This window comes from Bactrocera oleae, chromosome 3 (assembly GCF_042242935.1).
Source record: "Bactrocera oleae isolate idBacOlea1 chromosome 3, idBacOlea1, whole genome shotgun sequence".
Classification (NCBI taxonomy): Eukaryota; Metazoa; Arthropoda; class Insecta; order Diptera; family Tephritidae; genus Bactrocera; species Bactrocera oleae.
The window spans coordinates 91,109,581-91,137,131 of record NC_091537.1 but is presented as its reverse complement, the minus strand read 5'-3'; the positions used below and the strand labels follow the sequence as shown (position 1 = coordinate 91,137,131).

At 34.4% G+C, this 27,551-nt stretch overlaps 1 protein-coding gene across 4 annotated transcripts in view; it reads right to left on the bottom strand.

The window, feature by feature from the left end:
* The window catches only part of sick (sickie), a 417,791-nt gene that overhangs the window by 196,532 nt on the left and 193,708 nt on the right, over nucleotides 1-27,551 (bottom strand). For 3 of the 4 annotated variants that reach the window (XM_070107203.1, XM_070107204.1, XM_070107211.1), the window contains one exon: nucleotides 3,073-3,422. In XM_070107203.1, coding sequence (XP_069963304.1) covers nucleotides 3,073-3,422 — 350 coding nt within the window. Of the gene's footprint in view, nucleotides 1-3,072; nucleotides 3,423-19,921; nucleotides 20,089-27,551 lie in introns of those variants that run through there. The other variant, XM_070107205.1, reaches the window with a different exon arrangement.

The following is a 27,551-nucleotide window of genomic DNA, read 5'->3' as shown; positions in this document are numbered from 1 at the left end:
ACGAAATAGTTGGATTAGATTTCAGCCGCCTCAACAAATTCGCGGCAGGCTCAAAGCGCTTTGTCGATTTTTGGTAATTTGTTACTGATACTTAGAGATAGTTAGGCATCACATAGACCGACTTTCTCAGCTGTCCAAGTGGCATTCGTTTTTGTATCGAACTTTTAACCTATAATCTCTATGTATAGAGTACTATATAATATTTTCATTTTCTCAAAACGGATTAAGTTCATAGATGCATGTAGAAATATTTTTTATTTAAACTAATGGATTAAATGGACTGGATAAGATATTATTTATATATATAAGAACAGAAAATTAAAATAATTTTCTATGGCAGATGAAGACTGCAAATTGTATGTTAGTTCAGTACATTTAACACAACCTCAATTATAGAAAAATCCCTACACCCCTAAAAAGTAGGTTTCAAGCTCAAAATTCCACTTCAATTCCAAAACTTAAATCACTGCTTATTATTGCCACTCGAATTATATATAAAATCCAGCAATACATCTACCACTCCCGTGCACTTGTGCACCCTCCCACCGCCGCTGCTTGTAATCCTGTTGATACATATTGTATTTCCGTTTCGCATTTAAATTTCATAGTCAAAGCATTGTCCAAAGTCATCATCGTCATCAACACTATTTGACTATCTCCCTGGCTGCGGAGAGGTATGCAAAAATAAATGACCCCAACCGCCCCACCGCATTAATAAAAGTCGCACCATAAAACCAGGCTAATGCCCCAACGCACACCGAATTCCAGCGCTTCCTTCGCCCTCGTGCGCAAACAAAACCGAAAGTTAAATGCTTTCGCTTACAACTTCTGCAGCTAACGACCTCCATTCATGCAAAGCACAAACAACGCAAACAGCGACTCCCCAAAGTACGCTGGGGAGTCACCAAAGCCATCAACAACAAGTAACCCCCATTTCATCAGACCCACCGCTATCATCTGCTTGTTTGACTGTGTATTTGTTGTAATGTTGGTGGAGTAGCTTTAAATGCGAGTGCATACCGAAAAGCAGCTTCCGTTTCCCGTCTAACGGGATTTCCCGCCACTTGCGTCATTTGGGGTTGTTTGCCTAGTCATGTTCTCTGCAGCTGCTCCCCACCGTCCCATCGCTTTGCAGTAAGAAGTGGCAGCATCAAAGCGCTGCGTTTCCATGACGATGCCAGTGGTGTGGTGGTGTTGAGGGTATGGTGCAGGTGGTTGTGGCTAGCAATAGCAGTGAAGGTGCGTACGTTTGAGGCAACACAAATAAACTTGAATCGAAAATTGGTCGGCATGTTTTGAATTTTCTAATATTTGGAGAGTTTGCTGTAGCTCCACAGTTGGGCAGTAAACGCACTTGAGCGCACACCAATGCAATTTTACATACGCACACACACATACAACGAAATGCAAAAACGGTACCCTCTTTTAAAAGCAGCAAAAGCGTATGTTTAGCAAAAAAAATTAAAAAAGGAAAAAAATAAAATAAAATAAAAAAATTTTAGCTGTGCGAAATGTCAATAAAAAACACAAAGACGTTTTTTTTGTTGCTGTTGTTGCAGCTGGGTGAACTTTTTCCTTTGGAATTTCATTTCGAAGTTTAACTGAGATTGGAGTTTATTGGAGTTGATTGAGTTTGTTGGCGGTTTTTGTGGAGCGCATAAAAAACTGCCGTTAACACATACAAACACATACAAACACACGTATACATATACACTCAAGTGCAAACATTTGTGCGTACTAGAAACGGAAATCCGCTGGGAATCGATATGCGCTGTAATTTCCTAGCAAACAATGCGATAAATCATATTAGATTTGTTTTGCTGGCAGACAGGAGTACATCGCACGCACACAAACGCATGAAGTGGCATAGAAATACATATAAACATATATATTCGTATTTACATAAACTACATGACGTTTTCTTCTTCATTTCCGTTCAACTTTTAATAATGCTTTTTTATGGGAATTTTTTTATTTCATAAAACTTTGTCAAATGGCAGTCAGTTGTTCATTTTTTACATTTTGACCAACAAACTGTTCAATTAAAGGAATTGCGAATCTGACAGCTCAATGGCAGCAGTTATTATTGAGTGATTTTGCAGTTGAACGAAGTTTATTTACACAAGTCGTACATTTTTTTTAATTAACTGAGTTGTCGTTTTACTGCTTTCTTATAAGTTAGAGCACTCATAATTGCGTCTTTAATATTTTAGGTACTTGAGTAGTAGTTATTCATATTCTCTCGTCAGGATACACTCGAAATTGGGAAAATGGTTCGGTTGTCTTTTTGAATAAGAACTTATCACATTTTGAGTGGTAGCCTGGAGATCAATGATGATTGTTCGCCTTAATACTTTTAATTTGGTTTTGAAGACTTGCTGAGTTAAGGTGCGAGTTTTGAGAAGTGCTCCACTTTTTAAAAGAGAGGTGCAGTAATTTACATAGGATAAAACCACAATTTCGCTGCAACCGCCTATATTCGGAGACAGCAGATCAACATATGTAAATCTAAAGCACGCTGTTCTCTTGCAGCAACTATTTTTCGAAGAATATCAAAAGGCACCCTAGCCCCGCTATCAGTGAAATAGAAACGGCCGATCGCAAGAGCTCCAGTAAGCACTTTGCCCTTAGTGAGGCTAGCCTCTTCCTTAAGAGCAATTTTCACGTTTTGTCTTCTACCTTTTCTACTTTGAACGTCTTCAGTTTCAAGAATACCTTACAGAAAAATCATTTATGCTACTAAGTTACTCTAACATTTAAAAAGGCTTTCAGCTGTTCTCAAACAGCAAATTCAGCAACCGAAAACGAGTTTATATAGCAGCAACATGAACCAGTTATTGATTACACTCAAATAGCAACGTTTAAAACCCACAATATTCTTCATATTCGTTCCCACTTTATATTCTTGTTCAAATGTTGTAATAATTTGTACCCACTTTCAATGCTGTTCTCATATAAAATCATTCCCAATATACCATATAAAATGAAAGTAGTTTCGTTTACCCCAAACAACAACCTGTGTTCAATTAAATATAAACTGTTATTTCAACATATGGTGAATTTGGTACTCACCTATTCAACATGGTTTCATTGCCGTTTTGCAGATGCTGCTGCTGTTGCTGGTTTTGTTGCAGCTGTTGATTACTAGCGCCAGTCGTCGCGCCTGTAGGTGTCGTATTATTTGTTATCGCAGCCGAGGTTGTATTGTTAGTTGCAGTATTTGTTGTGCCCAATACAACATTCGCATTTGGTGTCGTGCTCGTCGATAATTGCTTCGATTGTTGTTTGTAGCGGCTGAGCGCAAAGAAGAGCGCCAAAACTGCTTTCAAACGACCGGCACAGATGTCATTGGTGGTGATGTTATCCAAGCCGCAAACCGCCTGTGTCCGCAACACATTCAGGCATGAATTAACGTTGTCATACTGTGTGGTGAGAAATGAGAGTAAAGTGAGAACAGTTAGTTGTGTGGTGGTATGGTAAAATTGGTTGAGAATAGTTTGGTTGTAAATGGTGAGAACTTTAATTTATAGTAAATGTCATTGATGATAATGAAATTAGATTTTTAACTTCCCGCTAAGAAAATTGAAAATTTTCTAAAAATCGGGAAGATATTGGTTTCACCCCATTTTGCAAAAATCGAGTTCTCAACAGATCTCGACGTTTTGAGGGTCGAGGAAGCTTCCCCGAACATTTCTACGATGATGTCCGTATGTCTGTATGTATGTGTGGATGTATGTGTGTGTGTGTGGATGTATGTGACCCTCTTATAACTTTTAAACGGCTCAACCGATTTGAATAAACTAAACGGCATTCCAAAGGGTTTCATTGCACTTGAATTTCGTGTGAGTTTGGACCCAATCCAAACCAGTAGATTTTGAGAAATCTCAAAAATAAAAATTTTGAAAAATCGTTTTTTTCGAATTTCTTCCAAACGACTTGACCGATCGACACCAAAAACTAATCAGTTCTAAACCTTAAAAAACACATTGTTTGCCGCAAACCGGGTCGAAATCGGTTGATTTACTTGCGAGATATCGAAAACGAAAAATTTCGAAGAGCTCAAAAGCAGTGAAAAAAGCGAAATTTGAACGTTAGCGTATGAAATTAGAGGGAAGTTGCAGGGATGGCCCTTGAGGCCAACCGTTTTCCACATTTTTTTATATGTTGTTATCCAATATTTAGGAATAACAGTTATATTATACATATATATAAATATACATTACTTAGTTGAAAATATATATGTATAACTTTTAATTTTCTTGGAGGTCGGACAAGCTCCATGTTTTCTTTATCGTTTGATTGCTACAAGCGGTTGGCACACTATTTCTATGCAATGCATATCAGTAGTGGCTTTGGATAGCTCATAATTTGGTCTATTGTAAGTCCGGTACTACAATTCTTCTAACTCAAGAAAACAATATATAAAGGTTGCAATTTTTTCCAGCATAACTTGATTTCGTAGCATATAGCAGATTCCATATAGATTAGATTGATCTCACTAACCTACATTCAATTAATTTTTCGAGCGATTTTTTTGGATCACAAACATTTTTTGGCTTTCATAGAATGATATTGATAGTCGTTCTGGTATATATGTACGTATGTATTAACAAAAGAAAAAAAAAATAACTGGTGGGTGGTATAACGTTGGGCAGTATATAGAATTACAAATCAAGCAGTATGATTCATTCTATAGGGCCTCACGCGACTATAGTGTCTATCAAAATCTGCGGTCAGAACAAAGTAACTTCCTTTACGAGCTCAAGAGAAGGTACACAAATTTACATATCGCAAAAGCTTTTAAGCAGTTATTTTTTATTCATAAATGCGTATGAGCTTGTAGGATCGTGCTATGAAAAGAAGAATGGACGCATAACTGTTTGAAAGGTTTCAGCGTTAAAGGAAGCATACTAGTATAATTTTTCTTAGAGCAATAATTATTTTACTATTACAAAATGACCTTGAATTTAGAGAAGTGCTTTTCATATGTTACATAAAATCGATAAGTTTTCAAAATCAATAAATCAGCCACCCAGGCGACACTTCCGAACAATTAAATTGAGTAGTAAACGCTTACTAAAATGCTCTATACAATGCTTTACTTCATTTCACTGCTTTTGATGCATTCAATATGCTTAAAACCACTTTAATAGTTAACTGGCAATAAAATTTACTAGCTATGAGAAACCTGCGCACACGTTTTATGTAAAAGTTGCTTTAAAAAAGGGCCTAGAACAAAAAAAAAACAAAAAAAATAAAAACTAAGCTGCTCTGTAAACAAATGAGCACTTCATTCATCTACAAGTTTTTACAATTAAGCCGTTATGCATGTGAATGACAGAAAAAGCAATAAACGAGTTGGACTCAACCACCTATATACTTGTACATATGTATGTACACATGTATGTGTGTGAACAAATTTTCCGACCACACACTTACGCAACCACAGAACCCCACTGAATTGTGTGCGGTGTAGCTTTTTATTGAAGTCGTGATTTCCATACGTCACTCAGCCATGAAAATTTGTCTAAAAAGTACACTAAGATAAGTCAAAAACTTTGTGTTCGCCGACATCAAACAACAACAAAAAAATTAATACTCACACATATATCAAACTTAGATTTGCTTGTACCGCGTGACGTTTGTTTGACAGCTTAAACGTCAAGAGATTCTAAACAAGCCACGAATTTGTCATTACCGCGACCATGTACATACATATGTGTCTGAGCGTGTGGCGAAGAGATGGGTTCTGTTTCAAATATATGTAGAGAAAGAGTGTTTATAATGTTGTGCTTTTTCAGAATATTATTTTTACCGTTTTATCAACAAACATTTAAAACAGAAATTTGAAATTCTTTAAAGTTAGAGCAAAGCAGATTTTTTTGATGTACGAGGCTTTCCAGCAGACAGGCGCATTGATAAATGACACTGACTTTTTACTGTAAACTGAGTGCGAGCGTTGAAAAACAGCTGATTGCTGGCGGCATTTATTTTAAGCTTTTTTGTTGCATGGAAAGTTTGTTGCAATGAAAAGTTATACATATGTATAAAATATCTGATATTAGCTTAAAGTTTTTTGCTTATGCTGTACACCACCGCCTGTCCCTCACACACTGTTGACATTTGCGCAATTTTTCAGCAGTCAATTTCCTGCTCCAACTGTCAGTGGCTGTCGTTGACATTTGCCGCTTAATGATCGGTCGCAATGTAGTGGCGATGGTTGTTCGGTGGTTCCACAACAAAGTACTAATGCACTTGTATATATAGTTATTATATAAAATACTTGTATGTATGTAGCAATATATAAGTAATATACAGCAATGTATATAAGAGGCTCTATAGGGAAAATTTAGTATTTCTTGATCATGACTTGAGTAGAGAAGAGAAAGTCTTTCTTATTTATAATCGTGAGCTGGGTTCATATAGTTCAAGTTCAATGTTGGGCGCCGCAATTTACTTTAAGACTTTATATGCAGAAAATGAAATATCATGTGCATGCCAATTAACATATTCGATCATTTGAAGCTAATCAGCACCCAGTAGGAAAAAAATACCGTCAAAAAATATATATGTACATACTGTAATTTTTGAGCGCGTTTGGATATGACACATTTTACAATTATTTGTATATGTTTAAAAATCCCGAAATTATGTCACTTGGATATCGGGATGCCGATATACATAGCTTTATAATTTATAAAAATTAATTGTGAATTCAAATAAAATTGGTTGAAAATATAATAATACATTTATCAATATCGTTGTTATATTACATATCGCTACAATTCCTTTCTATTTTTGAAAATTTTCGACAGTAATTGCTTCAGCATCCAGAAATATATTAATTTAATAAATGGAATTGATTAGAAGTTTTTAAATACATGTCCATACAACTTTCCATTTCATTTGTTCGAAAATTCCGAAGTTATGCCACTTGGATATCGGGATTCCGATATCGATAATTTGCTAATTTCTTATATTATAATATATGTAAATTAATATAAAATTGATCTGAAATGACAATGTATATTATATAAAATAGATAAATTTAATCAGCTAATTACATTAGTTATTTATATCAATTATTCTTGGCTATTTCTGACATTTTTCGACAGCGATTGCTTCAGAATCCTGAGCTATATTGTCTCAATGATATCAAATTACATTCTATAGTCAATTGTTTTATATTTTTTACTACAATATCGTCAAATCCATATGACTTTTTTGCAGAACGTTATAAAAATTATTAGTGAGCCCAAAATGTTTGAAATGTCGGAAACATAGAAAAATGTATAATCATATAAACAATGTTTTTTGCAGAATTATGAATGATGCTTGAATAAATAAAATATTACTGCGAGTAAATTTTCCAACAGGGTACCAGCGATTTTTCCTATAGGGTGTATATTACCCACGTCACTGACCTGCTTTTATTACCGCATCTGTTACGATCTACATCTGTCCGATGCTGGTATTTCCTGAGCATTTATTAAAGCTGATTAAAAATTTTGCTTTCAATTATTAATTGATACACATAGGCGTACATACATACATACGTACATAACCACAAATATTTTTTAATTACCCGACAAGCTTTTGCTTGTTAGTTAATAAATGGAATTTTTGTTCAAAATATATTTTTTTTTGACGCATGTGTTGTTGTTTCTAATTTGTATTGGCGTGTATTCGGCAAGTAGACCGCCGCATTCAATTGAGGTCATCTTCTTAATCAATCAAGTAAGTGTTCGAAAAGAACATGAAAACTGTGGCTGTGGTTGTCTTTATCTACGTATATACACATACATATATACATATACCTATGTATAGGTATGTCAGTATTTTTATGCGCGTTTTCCCAATCTTTTAAGTCAATAATTGCCGTTAACTGTTATCTGTCATGTTCGCGCAGCGGTTGTTCTACAGCACCACCCTTTTGATCGGCTATTTGTTGTCCCACATGCTTGACTTGTACTACATATTAACTTCTAGACAATCTAATTTAGAGAATTGGCTTAGGTTGTCATATTATTTTTTTACGTAAATTGGTAGCGAAGTGTTTTTTCCTGCGCGCGTCTTTTGTGACACTCAAACGTTGTTTAAAAAACCGCCTTAATTTTGCGCTAAAGTGATCAATCAACTTAACAAATTCGCACAAAGAAGCGATGTGATTTATCGCGCAATAGAAATAAAGTTGTCGCAAATACTCAAGTGTTGATGGTTAATCAGCTTAATGGTGTTAGCCATTTGCTTATGTAAAACTTTTTATTAGGTGTTGTATTGTGATTTTTGAATTAAAAAAGGAAAAGCAAACGCTTAAAATTATTTTAAGACAAAATATTTTTTTTGGTGTTTAAGCGGTTATATCTACTTGTGGATTTCAAAAAAGGCGATTTTTTGTTTTACATATTTATGGAATGTACATATTTGAGAATACTTTCAGAAAATGATCCGGCAAATATTTTTGAAAATATAAACGTAATTGTAAGAATTTTTTAACTCAGTGTAATCTGCTTCCAAAACTTTAAACGCGTTTTGCTCGAAACGCTGTTTTCGGAGTGACTGAGAAAAATTTCTCCGAAACCACTGGACCGATCGACTTGAAACATATGACCTGCTTAAGTACATTTGTCAGGTAATGATCGAAGGAATAAGATTTTCGATAATAATTTCGATTTTTAATTTAACAAAAATCGCTTTTTTTGGGCAGCCGTCCATTTGTCAAAAATTAAATTTTGACTAGTTCTTCGATCATTACCTGCATTAATCTATAGTGTTAATGCATTTTTTTGGTTTTTGGGTTTAAGATAATATTAAGCAGACAATTTTTTCTTACCGCCAAGCACCTGTTTTCGGAGATTGATTCAAAATTTTTCGAAATGAATCACTGATTCCAAAAGTACACGGAATTCCATCAATGTACGCTACTTTTATTTATTTATTAAATAAATGCCTCTTCAAAAAAAAAAAGAAAATAAACACAAAACTGAGTTTTTCTGACTTGCAGATGGATATAAAGTCTTAAAGCAAGAAATACTCATTGTAGGATTGCCAAATAAGAATTAATTTTTTCCTGTAACAACAGTACATAATTCTTAATGCAAAAAATATATTTTTCAGTGTTGCCAAGTCAATTCAAAAATGTTTTTTTTTTTTAAAAGAAACTGATGTTTTGTACGATGCTAAGTACTCTTAAAATCTCAAAGTCAAATATAACAATTTAGCAGGAACTTTATCTAAAGGTCGTCTCTCACGGCAGGCAATGTTAAAAACTCTGAGTATATGAATGACATAAAAAAATCAATTATTCTTAACTTTTTTGCAATATTGTGCAGAAGTTCTTGTACTTCCTAAAAAGCTGTAAGGCGTTGCTGGAGTGTGGTTTAGAAATTATAACTTATAAGCTTTGAGCTTTTATGTTCACAATACAATTTTAGTCTTTTCATAATATCACAACACATCTCATACGTATGGTACACATATGCACAATAGGTGTGAATGCTTCTCTATATGTATAAGAATCGATATGCATAAGAATTTTCCAATCTTCCCTAACCAACGCTGGCACATACCTTTGGCCGTCACAATTCAAAACCATAACAAAAGCGCCGAAGAATTAGAGCACAAAAGCAGTGAAGGAAATAATGGAATTTCCCACGCAACTTTCCGCTTGCCAAGATTGACCCAGGGCCAATCTCTAGACAATGGATGCAGCAACGGTATGTGTCATATGTGTGGTCAGATCAGCAAGTGCCAAAATCAGACGTGCCTGTCAGCGCACTAGCGACTATACTATGATACAAACGGATATACTATGTATGCGTGTGAGTGTGTGGAAGACAGCAAGGAAGCGCACGGAATAGCAAATAGCGCACACGCCCGTGGAGCACAGAGCGAATCGGCTGATTGCAGTTGCCAATAATACAATAACTCGACTCATCCGATTGCAGCGGACACTTGCGCGCAGACCAGACCAATGTCAATGCAGTGGCGACTGCAGAGAAGCCGCATCCAGCTACACACTCATAAATCGACGCTGTGTGGCGGCAATAAATGCCACTTGGTGTCTTCATTTTAAATGGAAAACAGAAAAACAAAAGTGGCTAATGTCAAACGGTGGACAGCAAATTGTGTAGAGCGCGCATTATTGTAGAAATAATAACAACTACAACATATTGCCAGTAAGGATAACATAAGCGCGTATGTCCAAATCTGAAATGAGTGCAATGAGCGTGAGAATGTACATTGGGTCCACACCGGTGGTCGCTGTGTGCAGCTAGTCTATTTGACCAGTCGCCACCACAGACTCAGCGCTCTGACACTCATACTCTCGGCCATAATCGATGGTGATAAGAAATATTGCAATTGACATAAATGACAGAAGAAATGGCAGTAAAGTGCATATGAACACCAACTTATACGCAAGGACGTAGGAAAACACATACTAGTACAAATCTGCCACTTATTTCATTCATTTGCACGGTAAGATGAAAGTAGAGAAAACCGATTATGCGAAGCAGAAAATCTTATACGACTTGAAAGCTCATATAGTCGTAAGTAAAGTGCAAATGCTTTTCGGAATGCGTTGAGAGTTTAAAAATTCAGCAATAAAGGAAATTAGAGGGTTAAGGGGTTTAAAGAACCCCAAACTTTAGAATATCTTAGCTACTATAGATTCAAAAGAGAAGTTATAATGTAAATCGGATATTTTAATATTTTAAACTAATACTACAGAGTGTATCGCTACCAGATGGAACGGGTTCAGAAATATTGATGATTTTAAGACTAAATAATTAAGATAAAAAGATCTTGAGAACCTTTGTAAGTAACAAATAATTTCAACAAAGGGAAGAAAAGAGTCTCAAAGACGCCATCGAACTACTATAATTGGATATTTTAATTTTTAAAACTCATACTACAAAGTATATCGCTGCTAAATGGAACGGTTTCAGAAATGTAGAATACTTTAAGACTAAAAAGTTATGATAATGATTTAAAGATCTCGAGTACCTTGGTCCGTAACAAATAATTTCAATAAAGCGAAGATTAGGGCCTCAAAGACTCCATCAAACTTTTAGAAGTGGATACTTTAATTTGTAAACCTTATACATAGTCTATCGATATTAGGAATTAAGATGAAATTTTAGAAGACCTGAAAGATATCATTGAAATTTTATTGTCTATTTCTTACTTATTTTTGGAGCAATTTTCAGATTTCAATTTTTTCACAATAGCAGATGAAAATATTAAAAATTCGTTATATATGAGCGATGTAGAGTATAGGGAGTCAAAATGTTTGAGCATATAAGAAAGCGCTTGAAGATGACTAATGCTGAGTGTTTTTTCCGAATATCTCTCTACTAATTGTGGCAAGCATATTGACGTTAGCTAACTAAGGAAGGGACTTAAGCCACTTCCGAACGACTTATGTATTTTATGAGAATATTTTATCAAGGCTGCATGCGGTGCATCGATCTTCGTTACTAAATTTCAAAAATCTCTAACTCCTCCTTCAACGAAATTCAACGACGCTGCTGTTTAACTACCGCCAACCGCACCATTATTAGTAGTTACTGCAATCGCAGCGTCGTTGCTTTGACCACTGTAAATATAACTGCGGATATCGCTTATAACTTCATCAAACCAACCGTTGCTTAGCTGGTCGTGCGCGTCCACAGCTTAACTACATTTCACCTCACACCAACAATGGCAGTGAACGGTGCTATCGCAATATCGCGCTGCTGCCACACATTTGCGGTTGCTATGCACCGCGTGAGTTCATCGCAGCGCGCAACAAAGCAATTCATTTCGAGTATGCCACATGTTTCCTACTTATTAGTATGTTCGAGTATACGGTTGCTCCACCGATCACACCACACACCGCTGTCGTTAGCGGAAAGTCAAAAGCTCAGCGGTTTCAATTGCAATTGACAGGCGGCCGGTCGGTCGGTCGGTCGGCCATACTCGCATGTGGCGCGTGTGTGTGGTCCACATATTGCTCTATGAATTTCCGTTCACCATTGACGGTGTGTAGTATTACGTTTGTAGGTGGGCGGTTGCGCAGCTCCTGAAGTTGCATATAGTGGAGGCAAAGAAGTCTTAATAGCAACGCCACTTTTGTGGTTTCATCTTTCAATTTATTTATTAAGAAATTTTTCTTGCGCATTATTTATAAATTTCATAGATTATTGTCAACAAAGCGGTTTGTGTTGCACAGTGTGCAAAATAATTGCAAAAGAGCGAATGGTTGTGGAGGAAAGGAAGTGGTCAAGTTAGTTGAGCTGGGAGATAAAAAGTAGTTATTGTCAATAAGATTGAACAGTAGGCGACTTTATTTAACGATACTTCACAGCAAAAATATATCATAGCTTTAAATACTAAGTATAGAGTATTAATTATTATTCTAGAAGTATATAAAAGAATTATTAGAACAATCGCAATCTAACCAACTAATAAATCTATAATATTTTACATTAGTATACAGAATACTTTGCCTAATTATAACGGAAAAGTTTATATCGAAACAACACTTCAAAATTGTATTCTTGACGACTGAATACAACATCTACAGCGATGAGACACAGTTCTGGCTTAACCTAAACGATGAAAAGTTTCGTAATTGTACTGCGCAAAGAAGCATGAAGAGACTCCTAATGATGCATGTTACTGTATAATGTGGTATAACTTATTGAAAACAGAAGTCACTACATAAAAATGACCTGCAACCTTCTGTCTTCAAAGTCAATTTTATAAGTCTAGATGTCCTATATAAAGTAGATAAAAGTGTATGACACAGAACGTTTGTCTGTGTTTTGGTTAGCCATTTGATCTAACTGACCCAAAACGTAACCGAAAATTGAGGTAAAATACACAATATTTCACGTATGTTTGGCCTTTGCTCCGACTAAAGCAAGCAAGGTAGAAACCCAAATGAAGAGAAGTGAGAAAGTATCAACACTGTATTGGACTTTTAATAACTTTAGGTTTATCATTTTTACCGCTTTTGGCTTTACTATGTACCGAGTCTAACATAGAGTCGCTTTAACAATTATTTGTTGGTTTTCATCAAGCGTTAGAGACAAAAAAGCAGCAGGACTTTAATCGAATTCAAATGACAGAATTCTAAACTAAGTTTTCAGGGATGCCGTCGAAGAAGCAGAGAATTTCAGAATGTCTCAGTTGAGACGCTTTCATGTACCCAACTTCGCTAATTTTTATAGCGACATTCGCAACAATGCACCTGCCGGTATTATCGACAAGTGAATCCTAAAAATATGTATTTGAAATTGATATGAATTTTAAAAAAATGTATTATAACCTACAGTCATAAATTGTAAAAAATTTAATTACCAAAAAATATCCGCAATGAAATAACCATGTATTTTTAAGGAGCCTCGCATCCAATTCATGCTTGTCGCTATGAATATTAATTGAGCATTAAAAAAAAAAAAAAAAACACAACAATAAACAAAATAATAATATCATAAAAGCAGTTTTTAATATTCAAATATGTTTACACCACATTTGTGGTAAATACTTTTACACTTTTGTTCTTGACAAAGTATTTGAAAAAATGCAAAATTTTTGTGCAAATATTACAAAAAAAAAATCATTATATGCGAAAAATATTTTATTTTTGACAAACAAATATTTATGAACATATTACATACAATCGCTGAAAGAGGATTGCGTTAAAATAAGTTTTGAAAGGTAAAACGGCGTGAAATCTCAAAAAATAAGTCAAAAAAATCCAAGCAAAGTAATAAAAAAAGTATGAATATGGCATCAAGTGTGACCAGGTTTTAAAAATTTTATGAATTTTTTAGCTTCACCTGCACATAAACATGCACAAAAAAGAAGATGCGAGAGTATGGCAAAAAAATCTAATAAAAATAACAAAAAACAAAAAAAAAGAATGCGGGGCAATGGCAAAAGCTAAAATAAAAAGGATTACTGAAACTATATATAAGACAAAGTGACTAAATAAAGTTAAATGCAATTTGAATAAAGCCATTAAATATCAAATGCCACCAATATACACACAAATTCCAGTGTAGTGTGAGCTTTAAAATGGCATTTTGAAATTGTTAAATACCAGTAGCAGTCTGCGGTGAAGCGATTAATTTTTATGGGCATTAAGTGGCAAGAATGCGCGCAAAAAAAACAAAAGAATGCAGCGCAAAACTCAAAAAATGTAATAAAGCGAGATTTAAAGCAGATAAAGGGATGCTAAGCATGTGATATATATAGCTACTTAAGCTTCAAGTGTTTGTATGAAATTTTAGCAGGGAGCCTTAGAAGCTCTGTAGAACATAAGACCAAAAAACCGATTTGAGATTGGATATATCTACGCCTGTTGAGAGAAATGCTTAAGTGTTCAACGAAAAAAGAGTAAACAGTAGCAAGAGCGCACACCTACAAGAGCAGCTTATAGCATTAAAAAGAGTAAGGCCTTGATGCTCAAGTTTAAGAAAATTAGCTAATAATCGCTATAAAGCGACTGTTTTCTGAAGAAAAAACACTAAACATACTATTTACCTTCACGTTCAGCAGTTTTACTTCAACTTTCGCTTTGTGTACAATTTGAACTTTGACTTTACTCTTGAACTGAACTTGTGAAACGTTTTAACGCCCATTCGAGCATCATTGTGGCATTACACTCAAATTTCACTTGAACTTTTGAGAATAACGAAAAATTGTGCATGAATGCTTTGAATTGTTTTGTGATAGACCCTTGAGGGAAACTTTGACTTTTGTATAGCTATACAGTTGTTGACATTGCAGCAATATTACATAGATACATACAGACTTACAAACGCCATTGACCATTGATATGCGCTTCTAATGAAGAGAGAGAGACGATTAAATTTCATTGAAATCGATTTAATGCTCAGCTGAATTGACCGCAATAACCGCCAGCAGCCACTGGCAAGCCACAACCAACTGTGTCACCCACACGCACATACAAAACACATACAAATACTCTAAACCAATCAACCAAAATTTGCAGTCAACAAAGGCTCACTGATGTTATGAAGTAGATATGCTTTTAGCAGTGATGGTATGGGGGAAGCAGTGTTGTAAGGGCAGCATAGTAGCGACAGTAGGTGGCTTGTGGCTTGCATTATATGCCCGCTGAAAGCATAGGACGACGAAAATGTCAGAGCAATGATGAAAATATGATAATAGTGATTGAAAGTTTGTCACTTTGTAGGAATGTAGCCTTTGGTGGTAAAGTTGTTATTTTCAGTTACTTGTAATTTATGCTGGAATTTTTATGTTGCAAGATGTGAGTGTATAAGCAATTTCGTAATTAATTTGTTAGAAATATTATTAAAACTTCAAAAGCAAGTACTAGCAAGAAAAAATATCCGTCGTGGACTTAAATTTTTCATACATCGGTAACTAGTTCCAATGTAATGTTTTTAGTAACTACTTAGAAAAGGTATAATTTGATTAATATTTTTAATACTTTATTTGCTATATCAGAAATTTTTTTCATTATAAGATTAATTCATAACATTAAGAATACACATTTCATATCAGGCACTGGTCCGAAGGTAATACGTAGTGGACCAACAAGTAGTTTGTTATTAAAATTATATATAAATTTCAAAAGCGAAGACTTTCAAGAAAAATATCCGTAGCTGACTAAAATTGTATATATCAGTAACTAGTTCTAATATAATGGGTGTAGTATCTACTTAGAAAATAATGCATAAGGCTGGTATTTTTTTCAAGATATTGTTTATTTGCTATTTAAAAATATTTTTTTCTATTGTAAGATTAATTTTTGAAGCATGCATATTTCTTGAAAGGGGTAAGATTTCTACTCACAAAAATGAGCATGAAGTTGGTAGCTATCCATAGCATATTTCTTATTTGGCTTTAGACCGAAGGTAATAGGTAGTGGTCCAAAGAGAAGGGGTAAGATTTCTATGTACAAAAATAAGCAAAAACAAACCAATATAAAGGTACTAATATTATTATTAAGTAAATATTTCCCACCAAATAGTATTTAGCGTGCATAGGCTGCTGGTTTGAAGGCAACTAGTCCTTTTTTCATATGCTATAGGTAATACGGCTTACGAAGTCGGAAGTGGTTTCTTTTGAGATTTTTTAAGCAGAACAAATTCCTCCATTCTCTCGGTTTTTTAGTTAATATTTCCGTAATTCTTTTCGTTTTTTTTTTTTGAATTGGCCCACAGAGCATTTCCTGCCTTCGGGCACATTTTGCCAGAAATTGCGATACCCACTTAGAAGCTACTAAATTAAAAAATATATACAAACGCATATTTTTCTGCTACTCCTTTTCTTTATTGCTCTTGACCGCATTCTGCTGGCCTCAGTCAGCTCGCCCTTGGTCGGTCACTGCAGATGTGAGTGCATTCAATTGAAAATTAAATTTTCAGTTATTGGCAGCAAGTACTGCAAAGTTCAACCCGCAGCCACACTGGTAGTTTCTTTTACTCAATCTCTTGCTGGTAGAGTGCTCGTGCCATGCACACAGGATGCGGGCGCGCCTGTACTTCCTGCCTGCCTGTTTGACTGTCTGCTCATTACGTTGAGCTGCCAAGCTGCTCGAAGCAACATCTTCTTTCGATATCTTCAATAGACTACAACAGTGTTGGGTCTGACTTCTTGACTTAAATTTTTTTGGCACTTTTTTGCAATTTCCTTTACACATTTGTGGCAGCCTGCTGTTGCACACACACAAATATATACACATACACATATATACTAAATATAAATATATACTTATATGTTTAGCCACTTCCTTATTTAATGTCAGTGCATTTTCATTGATTTGTCTACGGATTTTTTTATTCGCACTCACTTGCTGGGTCTTTGCGAAAATTCCTTAAACTTGAAATTATTGAAATTGTCTTCCTGCTCAATGCTTCACATGCTCCGCATACTTCTGCCGATCCCTTGCCGCACGGCCAGCGCTTACTCAATACAGCCATTTAGCAGTCAGTGGCTTGACTTGGCTTTTCAGCTTTTGTCTGAGTGATTTTCTTCGAAATAGTTTTTGATATTTCAATGTCGAGGCGCTTTTTGTGGCAGCTGACCATGTCCTGGATGCCGCTCGTTGCCCAAGAGGCCGCTACAAGCATTAATAATGAAAATATTTTGCACCGAAATTTGCTCTTGAGCACCAGCAGCAGTCGGATGATGTTTACTTTGACGATGACGATGATGTGCAACATGATGATGGCGATGTTGCTGCTGCTGCTGCTGCTGTGTTCATCAGCTGATGCTTGGTGTTGAAAGTGCTGATGCTAAGCATATTTACTGATGCAAAATCGCTGGCAATGTGCTGAGTTGTTGATGGCTGGGCGTGCGTTGGTGTGTGCTGGTGTTTTGTCGGCAATCTGCCTTCGCAGTAGACTGGAAATTATCTACAATCAGTCGCAAACGTGTCAGCATGTGAATTCAATTTGGTATTTTAATTGGAAGTGCAGCCAATTTTCGGCAAGTGTGGGTGGGCGAACGGTCGGCTGGACTTTGGGTTTGCCCGATATGAGCTTAGCGGAAATATGACTTTGTAGTATTTTCATTTTAATTAAAAACTTATTGTAAGTACGTGAGATGTGTAATGAGCCTTGAAAATGGCACTGAGCATTTCTGAGGGGCAATTTCAGTGATTCCAAATTTGTAGGGATCTTTCTGCGCTCGTGGAAATCAATTTTAAAGAAATAAATTTGAATATCAATGAAATCAGTACAAAATATTCTAATGGGGTGATTCTTCAACTTCAGACCTTACATGTGTACCTATAAAAAACTAAAGACGCATACTCAAAAATTGGTTTCAACATCCATTTCAAATCTTTTCCTAGTTGATCGAACTTTCCATATCGAAATGACATCCAAGGCACGAACCAGCTTAACTAGTATATCTAAGACACAAGCACAGAGTCTAAACTCTTTCGTCTTACAATATATTGTAAACAAAACAAGAGCAATACGTTAACTTCAGCTGCATCAAATACTCGTATCTTATAGCATAACAGGGTACGATAAATCGTGATTTTGAACGCTTAATTTGTATGACAGCTTTATGCTATATTGATTCGATATTGGCGATCTCGACAAATGAGCAGCTTCTTGTGGAGAAAAAGACGTGTGCGAAATTTCAAATCGATATCTAATAACTGAAGGACTAGTTCGCGTACTTAAAGACAGACAGAGATAGCTAAGTCGACTCACACTGATCAGTTTTGTATATACAATATATACTAATGACCAAAACTTGTGGCATCATTATTCAGCGCCCTATATGAATAACATATCTTTCCCTAGTAACATATGGACCCATTGTAAGTTTTGTAAGAAATTTGAAAAAAATTAGTTTTGTTACGAAATCTTAATTAAATTCCATTCATTAAAATGTCTCGTAACAGTTGTGGTTCAAGTGTTTTACTATGAGAATTTAGCGTGTTTTTATTAATATTTTAATTTAAAATTTATTTCACTGCTTTATTTGCAATAAAAATTTCAATAAGGTGGCAACACTCACACCATTACAAATATGTATGGTATGTTGTAATGTTTCATAAATTTAACATATTATAAAATTGAATAAAAAATTTGAAACAATTTTTATCTTTATCAAACTCAAATAATTAGTTTTTTTAAATTAAATAATTAATTTTAGATTTTTACCTATAGATATTGCTCAGTATGTTTTCTTGAACTTAGAACTTTTGAACTTGTATATTAATAGCCTAGTTGCAGTAATTCATTTATCTTAATAAATTTGTAAATTAAATATTTAAAACGTATGGCAACACTCTTTCAGATTATTTTCAAGCGTTAGCTTTATTAAAACATTTCCGTTTGATACCCATATTGCGCTGTTTTTGTTGCAAAAATATTTTTTTTTACAAGTTTCAACTTAGTGATCTTTTCAGCAATATATTTTAAGAATAAAGAATAGGAAGGATTAAAATTGTTTACATTGACACTCAAATTGTAATATTACAATTATCTTAATACATTTTTTAGTTAAACATTTTACATGATTGGCAACACTATTTAAAATAACTTTCAATCGTTAGCTTTCTTAAATCCTTTCAGTTTAATACCCATATTATCGTGTTTTTGTTTCAAAATTATTTTTCACTTAGAGATTTCAAACAAGTGGCAACGTTTACTGCTTTAATAGATTCAAGATTAACACCAATAATCTTAAAAGATATTAAACACATCAGGTTTCACTGGATATTGAACCATTTTATGGTGAGCAAGACAGAATTTTGCATAACATTTTTTGGTTTCAGTCGATCGAATTAAGCTTTTTGCCTAAAAAAGTTGCACTTTATTAATCCTTTACTTTAAATTAATATTTTCCTAAATAATACTATTTTAGGGCATACTATGAATTTCCTTGATAATTAGTTCTTGCAAGTTATATATTTCATATATTTACATACATATCTCATGTAAGTACATACATACACACATATTTAAATAGATATGTTTACCATGCATTTGAATTTTGTGCATGTTTTTATGGCCCGCAAATATTCCGCAGAACAATAATTGTTTAGTTTTCACTACCCCAGCCATTCAAGTCATAGTTATCAAAGAAAAAAGGTAAGTAGGTACTCGAAGCCAACCTACGCGGCAAACAAAATTCTTGCAAAACACTTTTCCGTAAACACTTCAATTACAATAATTACAAATTTGCATGCACAAACATGCATAGCGCTGCTGCTTTCTCACATAAATAATCAATGAAAATGCACAACGAACAACTCACAACAAAAGAAACAAAACCAGTGCAAGTGAGACTCCAATTACGGCTCGCTGTCGATTGGAGTAGCCGAGCAGCCGAGCGCCCGCAATTTGCTGTGTACAAAATGCAGCAAATCAACACATTGGACTTTTTGTTGGTGTTAACATTAACAGACGCTCACCTGTATTTGCACACTTGTAGGCAAAATATCCCAGCATTTATTTTTGTAATATTCAGCACACATTTTTCACATATAACATTAAAATTATTATAATTAAAACCAATTATTTCACAATACACTATATACACACACGACGCGCACTAACACCGAACCGAACGAATTACGACTGCGCGATTAACTAGTAAACGATGCTATTGGCGGCGAATAGCGAAAATCACAAATAAACAATGCTGTCAGGTGAACTTTAATTTATGCCCACCACCCTTCATGGATGTGCAGTGTTGCATATACTTACTTACTGAACAAAGTTAAAAGATGGTAAGAGTGATTTAGAAGAAAAAACAGCTGGACTTCTTTACATAACGCATTTTGCTTGTTCCCTACAAGATGGCCGGTGTTGATGCAAAACTCTTCTGTTTAATTTATTTAGAGAGCCCATTCTCATTTGACATTTGACAATAATATAAAATCTAGGCTAACTGGAGTTTAAACGGCAAGCTACCATGAAGAATCCTGTAGAAATAAACGACGAAATATGTTCGTTATAGTTATTTATGAGATCAGATTATTAGTGAATTTTACCGGTTAGCTAACTTGTATTTAGTGACCATTAGTTTTACCTTTAGCAAGATTAACAATCTTTCCCGAGGTCAATAACCTTTTTGTTGACCTTGCGTGACATCAACAACCTTTCCGCTTTGGTTTACCTTTTGCCAAGTTAAAAAAGTTCCTGCATGGACCCATTGGACAATGACCCGTTTTTGTACATTTAGCTAAGTCGAAATTCCTTCCTAAGGTCAAGCGACCTGTTTGTTTAAATTTAGCCAGGACAGCACCTATTCGCGACCTTTGGTGCGATCATTTACCCTATTGCTTACCCTCAGCCAGGTCAACAACTGAGGTCACTGATCGTGTTGTTCACCTTTAGCCAGAGGTTATTGGCCTCTCATGAGGTCAAGGAACGTTCTCGATTTCAATGACCTTAGCAGAACTAGTGTTCTATAGAAAGAAAAATTTAGGTCGTCTTTTCTCAGAAGTGTTTTTAATTAATATTTTGAATATTTTCACTGAGTAATGAGGCCTTGTAAGTTAAGCTACTTATTGAGCTTTTCTGAGCATTCATAGTCCATAACGATAATATTTTTGAGCATAAGATCTAAGCTATTGCGTTTTTGGCTATTGGCTTTATATAAAAAAAAAAAATACCGAAGCCATAATACCCTTCATAGGTACATTTCTTAAAGCATGGTATAAACCCGTATAACCAGACAGTCGGACATAGTTAAATCGACTCAGCTCATCACGCTGATCATTTATATACATAGATATACTTGATAGGGTATAGGTACATTTCTTGAAACATAGGGTCTCCTACGTTTCTTTCTGGGTTTTACAAAAATTGTGGCAAACTTAATATGCCCTGTTTAGGGTAAAAATAATATAATTTTTGTGTTTTACAAAATACTTTTCTGTAAAAATTTTTTCGATTGCTCTCATTTTAGCATCTTTTGGTTGAATATTATAATAATAATATACTTTCCATATCTCTAAATATCACTGCACTTATAATATTGCACTTGCCTGTCAGGCTTTGGCATGTCATTAGTGAACTCTGCCTCACCCCCTTACCAGCGCACTCAAAAGATGACGTTCGATTTCTTCGGCATCCGCTACAAATGTTGCCAACATATTTCCCACACTATTTCATTGTCATTGCTATCGATTTGAATGTGCGTTTGACTGCATGCTCTTTTTCCTATTATACGCTTACAACAACTTACAAACAGCAGAACAGATATGCATGGGCTTTCATTGCACATTCGCACACGTTTGGTAAATAAATTTCTCTGCAGCTATTTTGCTATTTTCATGCTTGTCTAGGCGCGCTGCACACAAATATCGCAGCGTTACGATCGGAAATATGCATCCTGTTGTTCCCTCCACTGAAGTTGAAGTGGAGAAGCGTTGTAATTTTGGAAGACGAAAGAGAGGTATAAAAATGCGCAGTGAAATAAAAGAAAGTTCTTTTTTTTCGAAAAGGAAGTAAATTGCAAAACAAGTGGAAATTGCGCACGTCGAATGAAAATTGTGAGTTGAAGTGCTGCAGATGTGTGTGTGCATATGTACATGTATTCAAAATGCCTCGCCTCTTGTTTACACTTGTGCTAAGAAAATTGCATATGTAAAGTTTTCCATTTTTTATTGCTTTTACTCAACTCATATTCGTTTTGCTATATTGAACAATTTTCCTTATGCTGTTACGTTTCCTTACGCTTTTTCGCTCTGATGCTTTATAGCTGGAGTTTCACTTCTCTCTTTCCCAGCAAACCACTGTTGGCAATGATTCATTGTTGCCCTTAATATAGCGGTAGAAAACGATTGGTGCTTAGGTTGAAGTTTGTATAAGAGTAAAGTAACATATATTTCATGAAAGCTTTATAAAGTGATTATAAGCAGCTTTTAGAGAGCTTTCATAAATGTGCTTTCATAAAAGGCAAGATAATCCAATATCATGTGAAAATCAAATAAACATTGGCAACTATATTTTCAAAGGAATCTAATTTAATGTCAATCTATATTTTAAGTAAAATTCTAAATTCAAAAATCATCATGTGTTTTGTTTTGTGAAAATATTAGTTTACATTCGAGATGCTCAGTACACAATTTAGCTCTCATTTCAAGAACCTTTCCGATTTCTACTCGTATAACTTATGAGATAAGTTTTTTTATTCTCATCAATAATATATTTATTCTTGTTAAGAAAAAGTCTGTTGAAAAACTTCACACCGCTTTAGTATATTTTCTTTAGATTGAAGACTGCATTCTTGTATCCAACAGACTTTTTCTTAACAGTAATTCTGTTTTTATCTTCTTTGTTTAGGAAGCATAACGCCGGCTTTTCAAGGCTAATATTGAAGCCAACTGCTAACTTTCATTCTTTTAATCATCCAGGGCAATCTGTATAGGAACTAATGGTGTTTCAAGACCGTTGTATAGTTAACCCACAAAGAAGACACAGTTTAAGAGATTATACTCACTTGTGTGTCAAAAATCACTCGGGTTGCGGTGAATTTTTTTGAAGAGGCATTTTATTTAATAAATAAACTAAAGAAATGCGCGTATACAGTTTTAAATATTAATTTAAAAAGTTACGGTTTCCCTTGATCCATTGGTCAATCTCCAGGAGAATCTTCGAAACAAGTTGTGTAAGGTTGTATTTTGCATAAGATTGTCTCAAATTGCGATAATTTCAAGTTGATCGGTGTTGCCGTTTCAGAGAAATATTCCTCACTGACATCGAAAACAGCGTTTCGAGAAATATGCGTTTAAAATTTTATTAAAGGATTCGAATGCTAGGAGACGTCTCTACAAATGCCCACATTGCTCCGAAACTATTTGCTTGATCAACATTAAAATAGAATATTCTCAAATATGTAAGTATATGTACATTCGATACAAACTATGCAAAAAAAATCGATTTTTTTTTAATTCACAAGTGGATAGTTGTTTGTTAGTTTATTTTGTTGTTTATTCAGTCACTCTAAAATAATATCGAAAGTTTTTGAAATCGCGCAAGAAAAGATTAAGGTTTATATCACTGCATCAGGCCAAAGTTTTCCCCATAGCTTCCTCAAATCACCGGAAAATAAATGTTACACAGGAAAGAGGTACAAATTAAAGTCGTAGGCATGAAAACTAGTTGAACAACAACACTAGTAACAACAAATGAAAGCGGTAGAGCACTTTTCCTGCCACACACAAAAGATAACAGCAAAGGCAATTTGAATAAAACCACTTCCTTACAATTGCCAATCGAATAGCAAAGAATGCTATATGCAACAAATAAGAAGCTGTGGCAGCTACCTATTTACTAGCGGCAGCAGCAACAAGAAAAAAGTATGAAATGATAATAAAAGTAAATAAATAAAAATAGGAAGTAGCAATAAAACACTTTTGAGAGAGGTATGTGTGCTTGAATGACTAAGCCGTTGTTGGGCGCGGCGAAGAGAGCGCACGCCATAGATTAACTGTAAAGATATGCGAACACGCGCAGATGAGAAATGACGAAGCAAAGCTAGCAAGCGGGGTAAATAGTGCAAGAATATGCATAATGCTTCGTGGGCAAGCGGCTGCAGGCGAGCAGAGAGTGGCGCAACGAGTTGAGTGAAGTGGCGTAGAGTACATGAGATTGGTGTACGTGTTGTAATATCGTGTAATGCGAATGCACTCATTGTTAAGTGCTGTAAGCTTGTTGCCTGTTATTGTAAACTATCGATGAACTTTTTTTATCGGAAAAAAATAAACGATTTGCTTAAATACCTACTTAGCTTTATGGAATTATGCCAACTCTGTTGCCTTTGTTACACTTCTGTCACGTTTACCTTTATGCATTTTTCGTTGGGCGGCTGCCAACTAGCATTTCAGCTACTCTTTGCTAAAAACCGATTTGACGTTTGCTTTGCTGTTGCCGATGAAAGTGTGGAGATATTGCGCTATAATCGGCGGCAACCTTTGAAAATGGTTTTTTGTAGCTAATCCAAGGCTTGCTATTAAGAATTAGCCTTTGAAAGGTTAATATTTTGGAATGAGTAGTGCAATAAGTATAGTCTTTCGTGTTTTTACTTTGAATTTTTGTATTTTTTTAAACGATAAAATATTGAACCAGCAATAAAAAAAACGTTCACTTTGCTGCACCGAAGCTATAATACCCTACACAGAAGTAATTTTTATAGCATGTAGGAATATAAAAATATCTTTATCTTAATTGTGATTGGTCAGTTTGTATGACAGCTATATGCTGTAGTGGTCCGATCTGTACAATATGTTCGGAGATTATAGGATTCGTTTGGATAACAATCAATGCCAAATATTGAGAAGGTATTTTGTCAAATAAAAAAGTTTTCCATAAAATGACTTGAGTTTTATCTGTCAGTTAGTACGACAGCTATCTGCTTTAGTTGTTCGATATCGACGGTTCTGACAAGTAAGCAGCTTCTTGAGGAGAAAAAAACGTTTGCAAAATTTCAGATTGATATCTCCAAAACTGAGGGACTAGTTCGCGTATATACAGACAGACAGACGGGCATGGCAAAATCGACTCAACTCATCACGCTGATCATATATGTAGATATATAAATTTTTTTCTAAGTCTAACAAACTTCGTGGCAAACTAATATAAGTTCAAAGTATATAAGTAATAACGATTTAGTTATCAAGCGTGCATGACGATGCATACATTTAGGCGCATTTGAATATTTGTAATGAATACATTTACATAGTTGATAGTATTGAGACAGGTTATTCGATATTGGAAACTGCGATGGTTTTGAATAATTTTGTAAGCTCATAGTTCGAAGCAAATGTATGGAAAATATTGAAAAATAAGTAAATCGTATATTAGTGTTTAAAATGTGGCAAGTTTTTCTTTGAAAATTTTTACTGTTATTTAGTGTATAATTAATATATAAAATACTGCAATATTATTATTATTATATTTATATTCTAAAATTAACAATGTAGCTTTTTAGAAACTATATAATATATTTTAAGGGCACAACTATTAGAAAAAAAAATCGATTGTTGTTTTTGATATTTTAAATCGCGGTCTCAAATAGTTTTTAATCGTCCATCAGTTTATATTCAAACGCGTTTTGCCCAAAACTACATTTTTCAAATTTGTTTGGGTGACTACTCGGAGACAAAGAATCCGATCTGGCAGGCCAAAAACGAACAAGATTTTGTGTTAAATTCAACTTTTTTTTAAAACACCGCCATTTGGTCAATTTTGGGGTTTTTTGTCGACCGTAGATTATTGTACAGATAATATTTTCTGGCGGAGAATTTTTTTAGGTTTCGGGCACAGAGAATGCCGGAAACCTGCAGCAGTGAAAGAACCTTTTTTAGTCGAAGGTCGCGTATAACTCGCAAAATATTTAATATGTTTTTCAAAAACTTTTATTTATTATATATAAAATATGCATAAATATACGCTTAAAGTTAAAAAAAAATGATATAGTACTTTTTTTTTTTTTAATATCTAAAAATCTTCTATTTTGTATTCTATTACACTAGGTGTGCACCTTAGCACTCAAACACTGTTACCGTAAAGCGTTTCATACCTGTTTTAATCCGCTCGAAATATGTATTTTATCACCGGCATGTATTTCCAAACAAATTAGTTTATAGAGAATGCTTTTGATTATAGAAAATTAGCGACATTTGTTGTAATTGAATTTTGGAAAATTATTTTGCAACAAAATTAATTACAAATTGTAAACGAAAACAATCCGAACGCATGCACATAAAGGGACTGTGGATAAAATGAAAGCCCAAAAGCATTTAGTTGCATTTAGAGCGCAACAAATACAAAACCTACACATACAAATGCAAGTAAGCTTAATATTGAAGTGCATGTGTGTAGGCTTACTCGAGTAGAGGTATTTGTGCCACCGTACAGGTGCTTAACGGTATTTATTGTGGCGAAATTTAATCGTTTTTGAAATGAAATTTCCAGGAACACAAACCACTATGCATGAGAAAGATTTAATTATAACAAACAACTCTGATAAAGCAGTTTAAATGAGCACATTTGTGGTGTCCCAATGGAGGCATTTTACATTTCAAGGCAACTGTGCAAATTTTGAAATAAATAAATATATATCATTTGAATGAGTGGAACCAGCGAAGTTTAGTAAATCATTAAAATTGGAAAGTGAAAAATATAAAAATAAAATTCTAAATCAAGCACCCAAAAAGAAAAAATTTAACTAACATTTCTATGTCTTTCATTTACTTTTTCCCACCTATTGGCAATTCTCTCTTTCAAAACAACATATGGCTTATTCCACTTCACTATCTGCTCCTGTAATTAACTAATAAACTACTCAATACTTTTGATTCTTGTAGTACAATCAATAACTAGCAGCGTAATGAGATCCATTTCAGTTCCAGTTTTCTTCATTTTTTCGCAGAAAAAGTTTCGATTGCAATTTCGCTGTTAATTAAAATTGAAACACTACAACAAAAGCAACGTCAGAGCACATAGCGCAAAAGGCAAACTAATAAACAATATTTTTTTACATTTTGCGTTGTGTGCTTTTTCCACTTAAATCGTTATAATCAATCAATGTTGCAAACAATAAGAGGAAATGTGGAGATTGTGCACAAAAAAGTTTATTAAACTTTGCCGAACTATGAAAAAGCATTACTAGTGGTTAGCGGGCACAAACATTTAACAGTTTGATAAATTAAAAATATTATAATTGAAAAGTTTTCTGGCAAAAAAAAAAAAAGATAAAGGTTTAAAACAAAATAATTGATGTATGAAAAAAATAATTATCTGTTGTTAATGGCAACTTTTGAAATGAGCGAAATAGTAATTAGTTGGATTCAATAGAAACTTAATTTATATTTTTGAGTAAAAAAATTATAATTATTAAAAATTCATGAAAACTAATGGCAAGCTACTAAAAAAGAGTGTGATCAAAATGCGTGTTACAACCTATTAAGTAAATGACTAAAATCATTCAGCATATTCTATGCAAGGTAGAAGGTAGAAATATGTAAGACGAAGTGAAATTAGGAGAAGTGGCTTCAGTAAATAATTTTTGTGGGGATCGCATACTTTTTT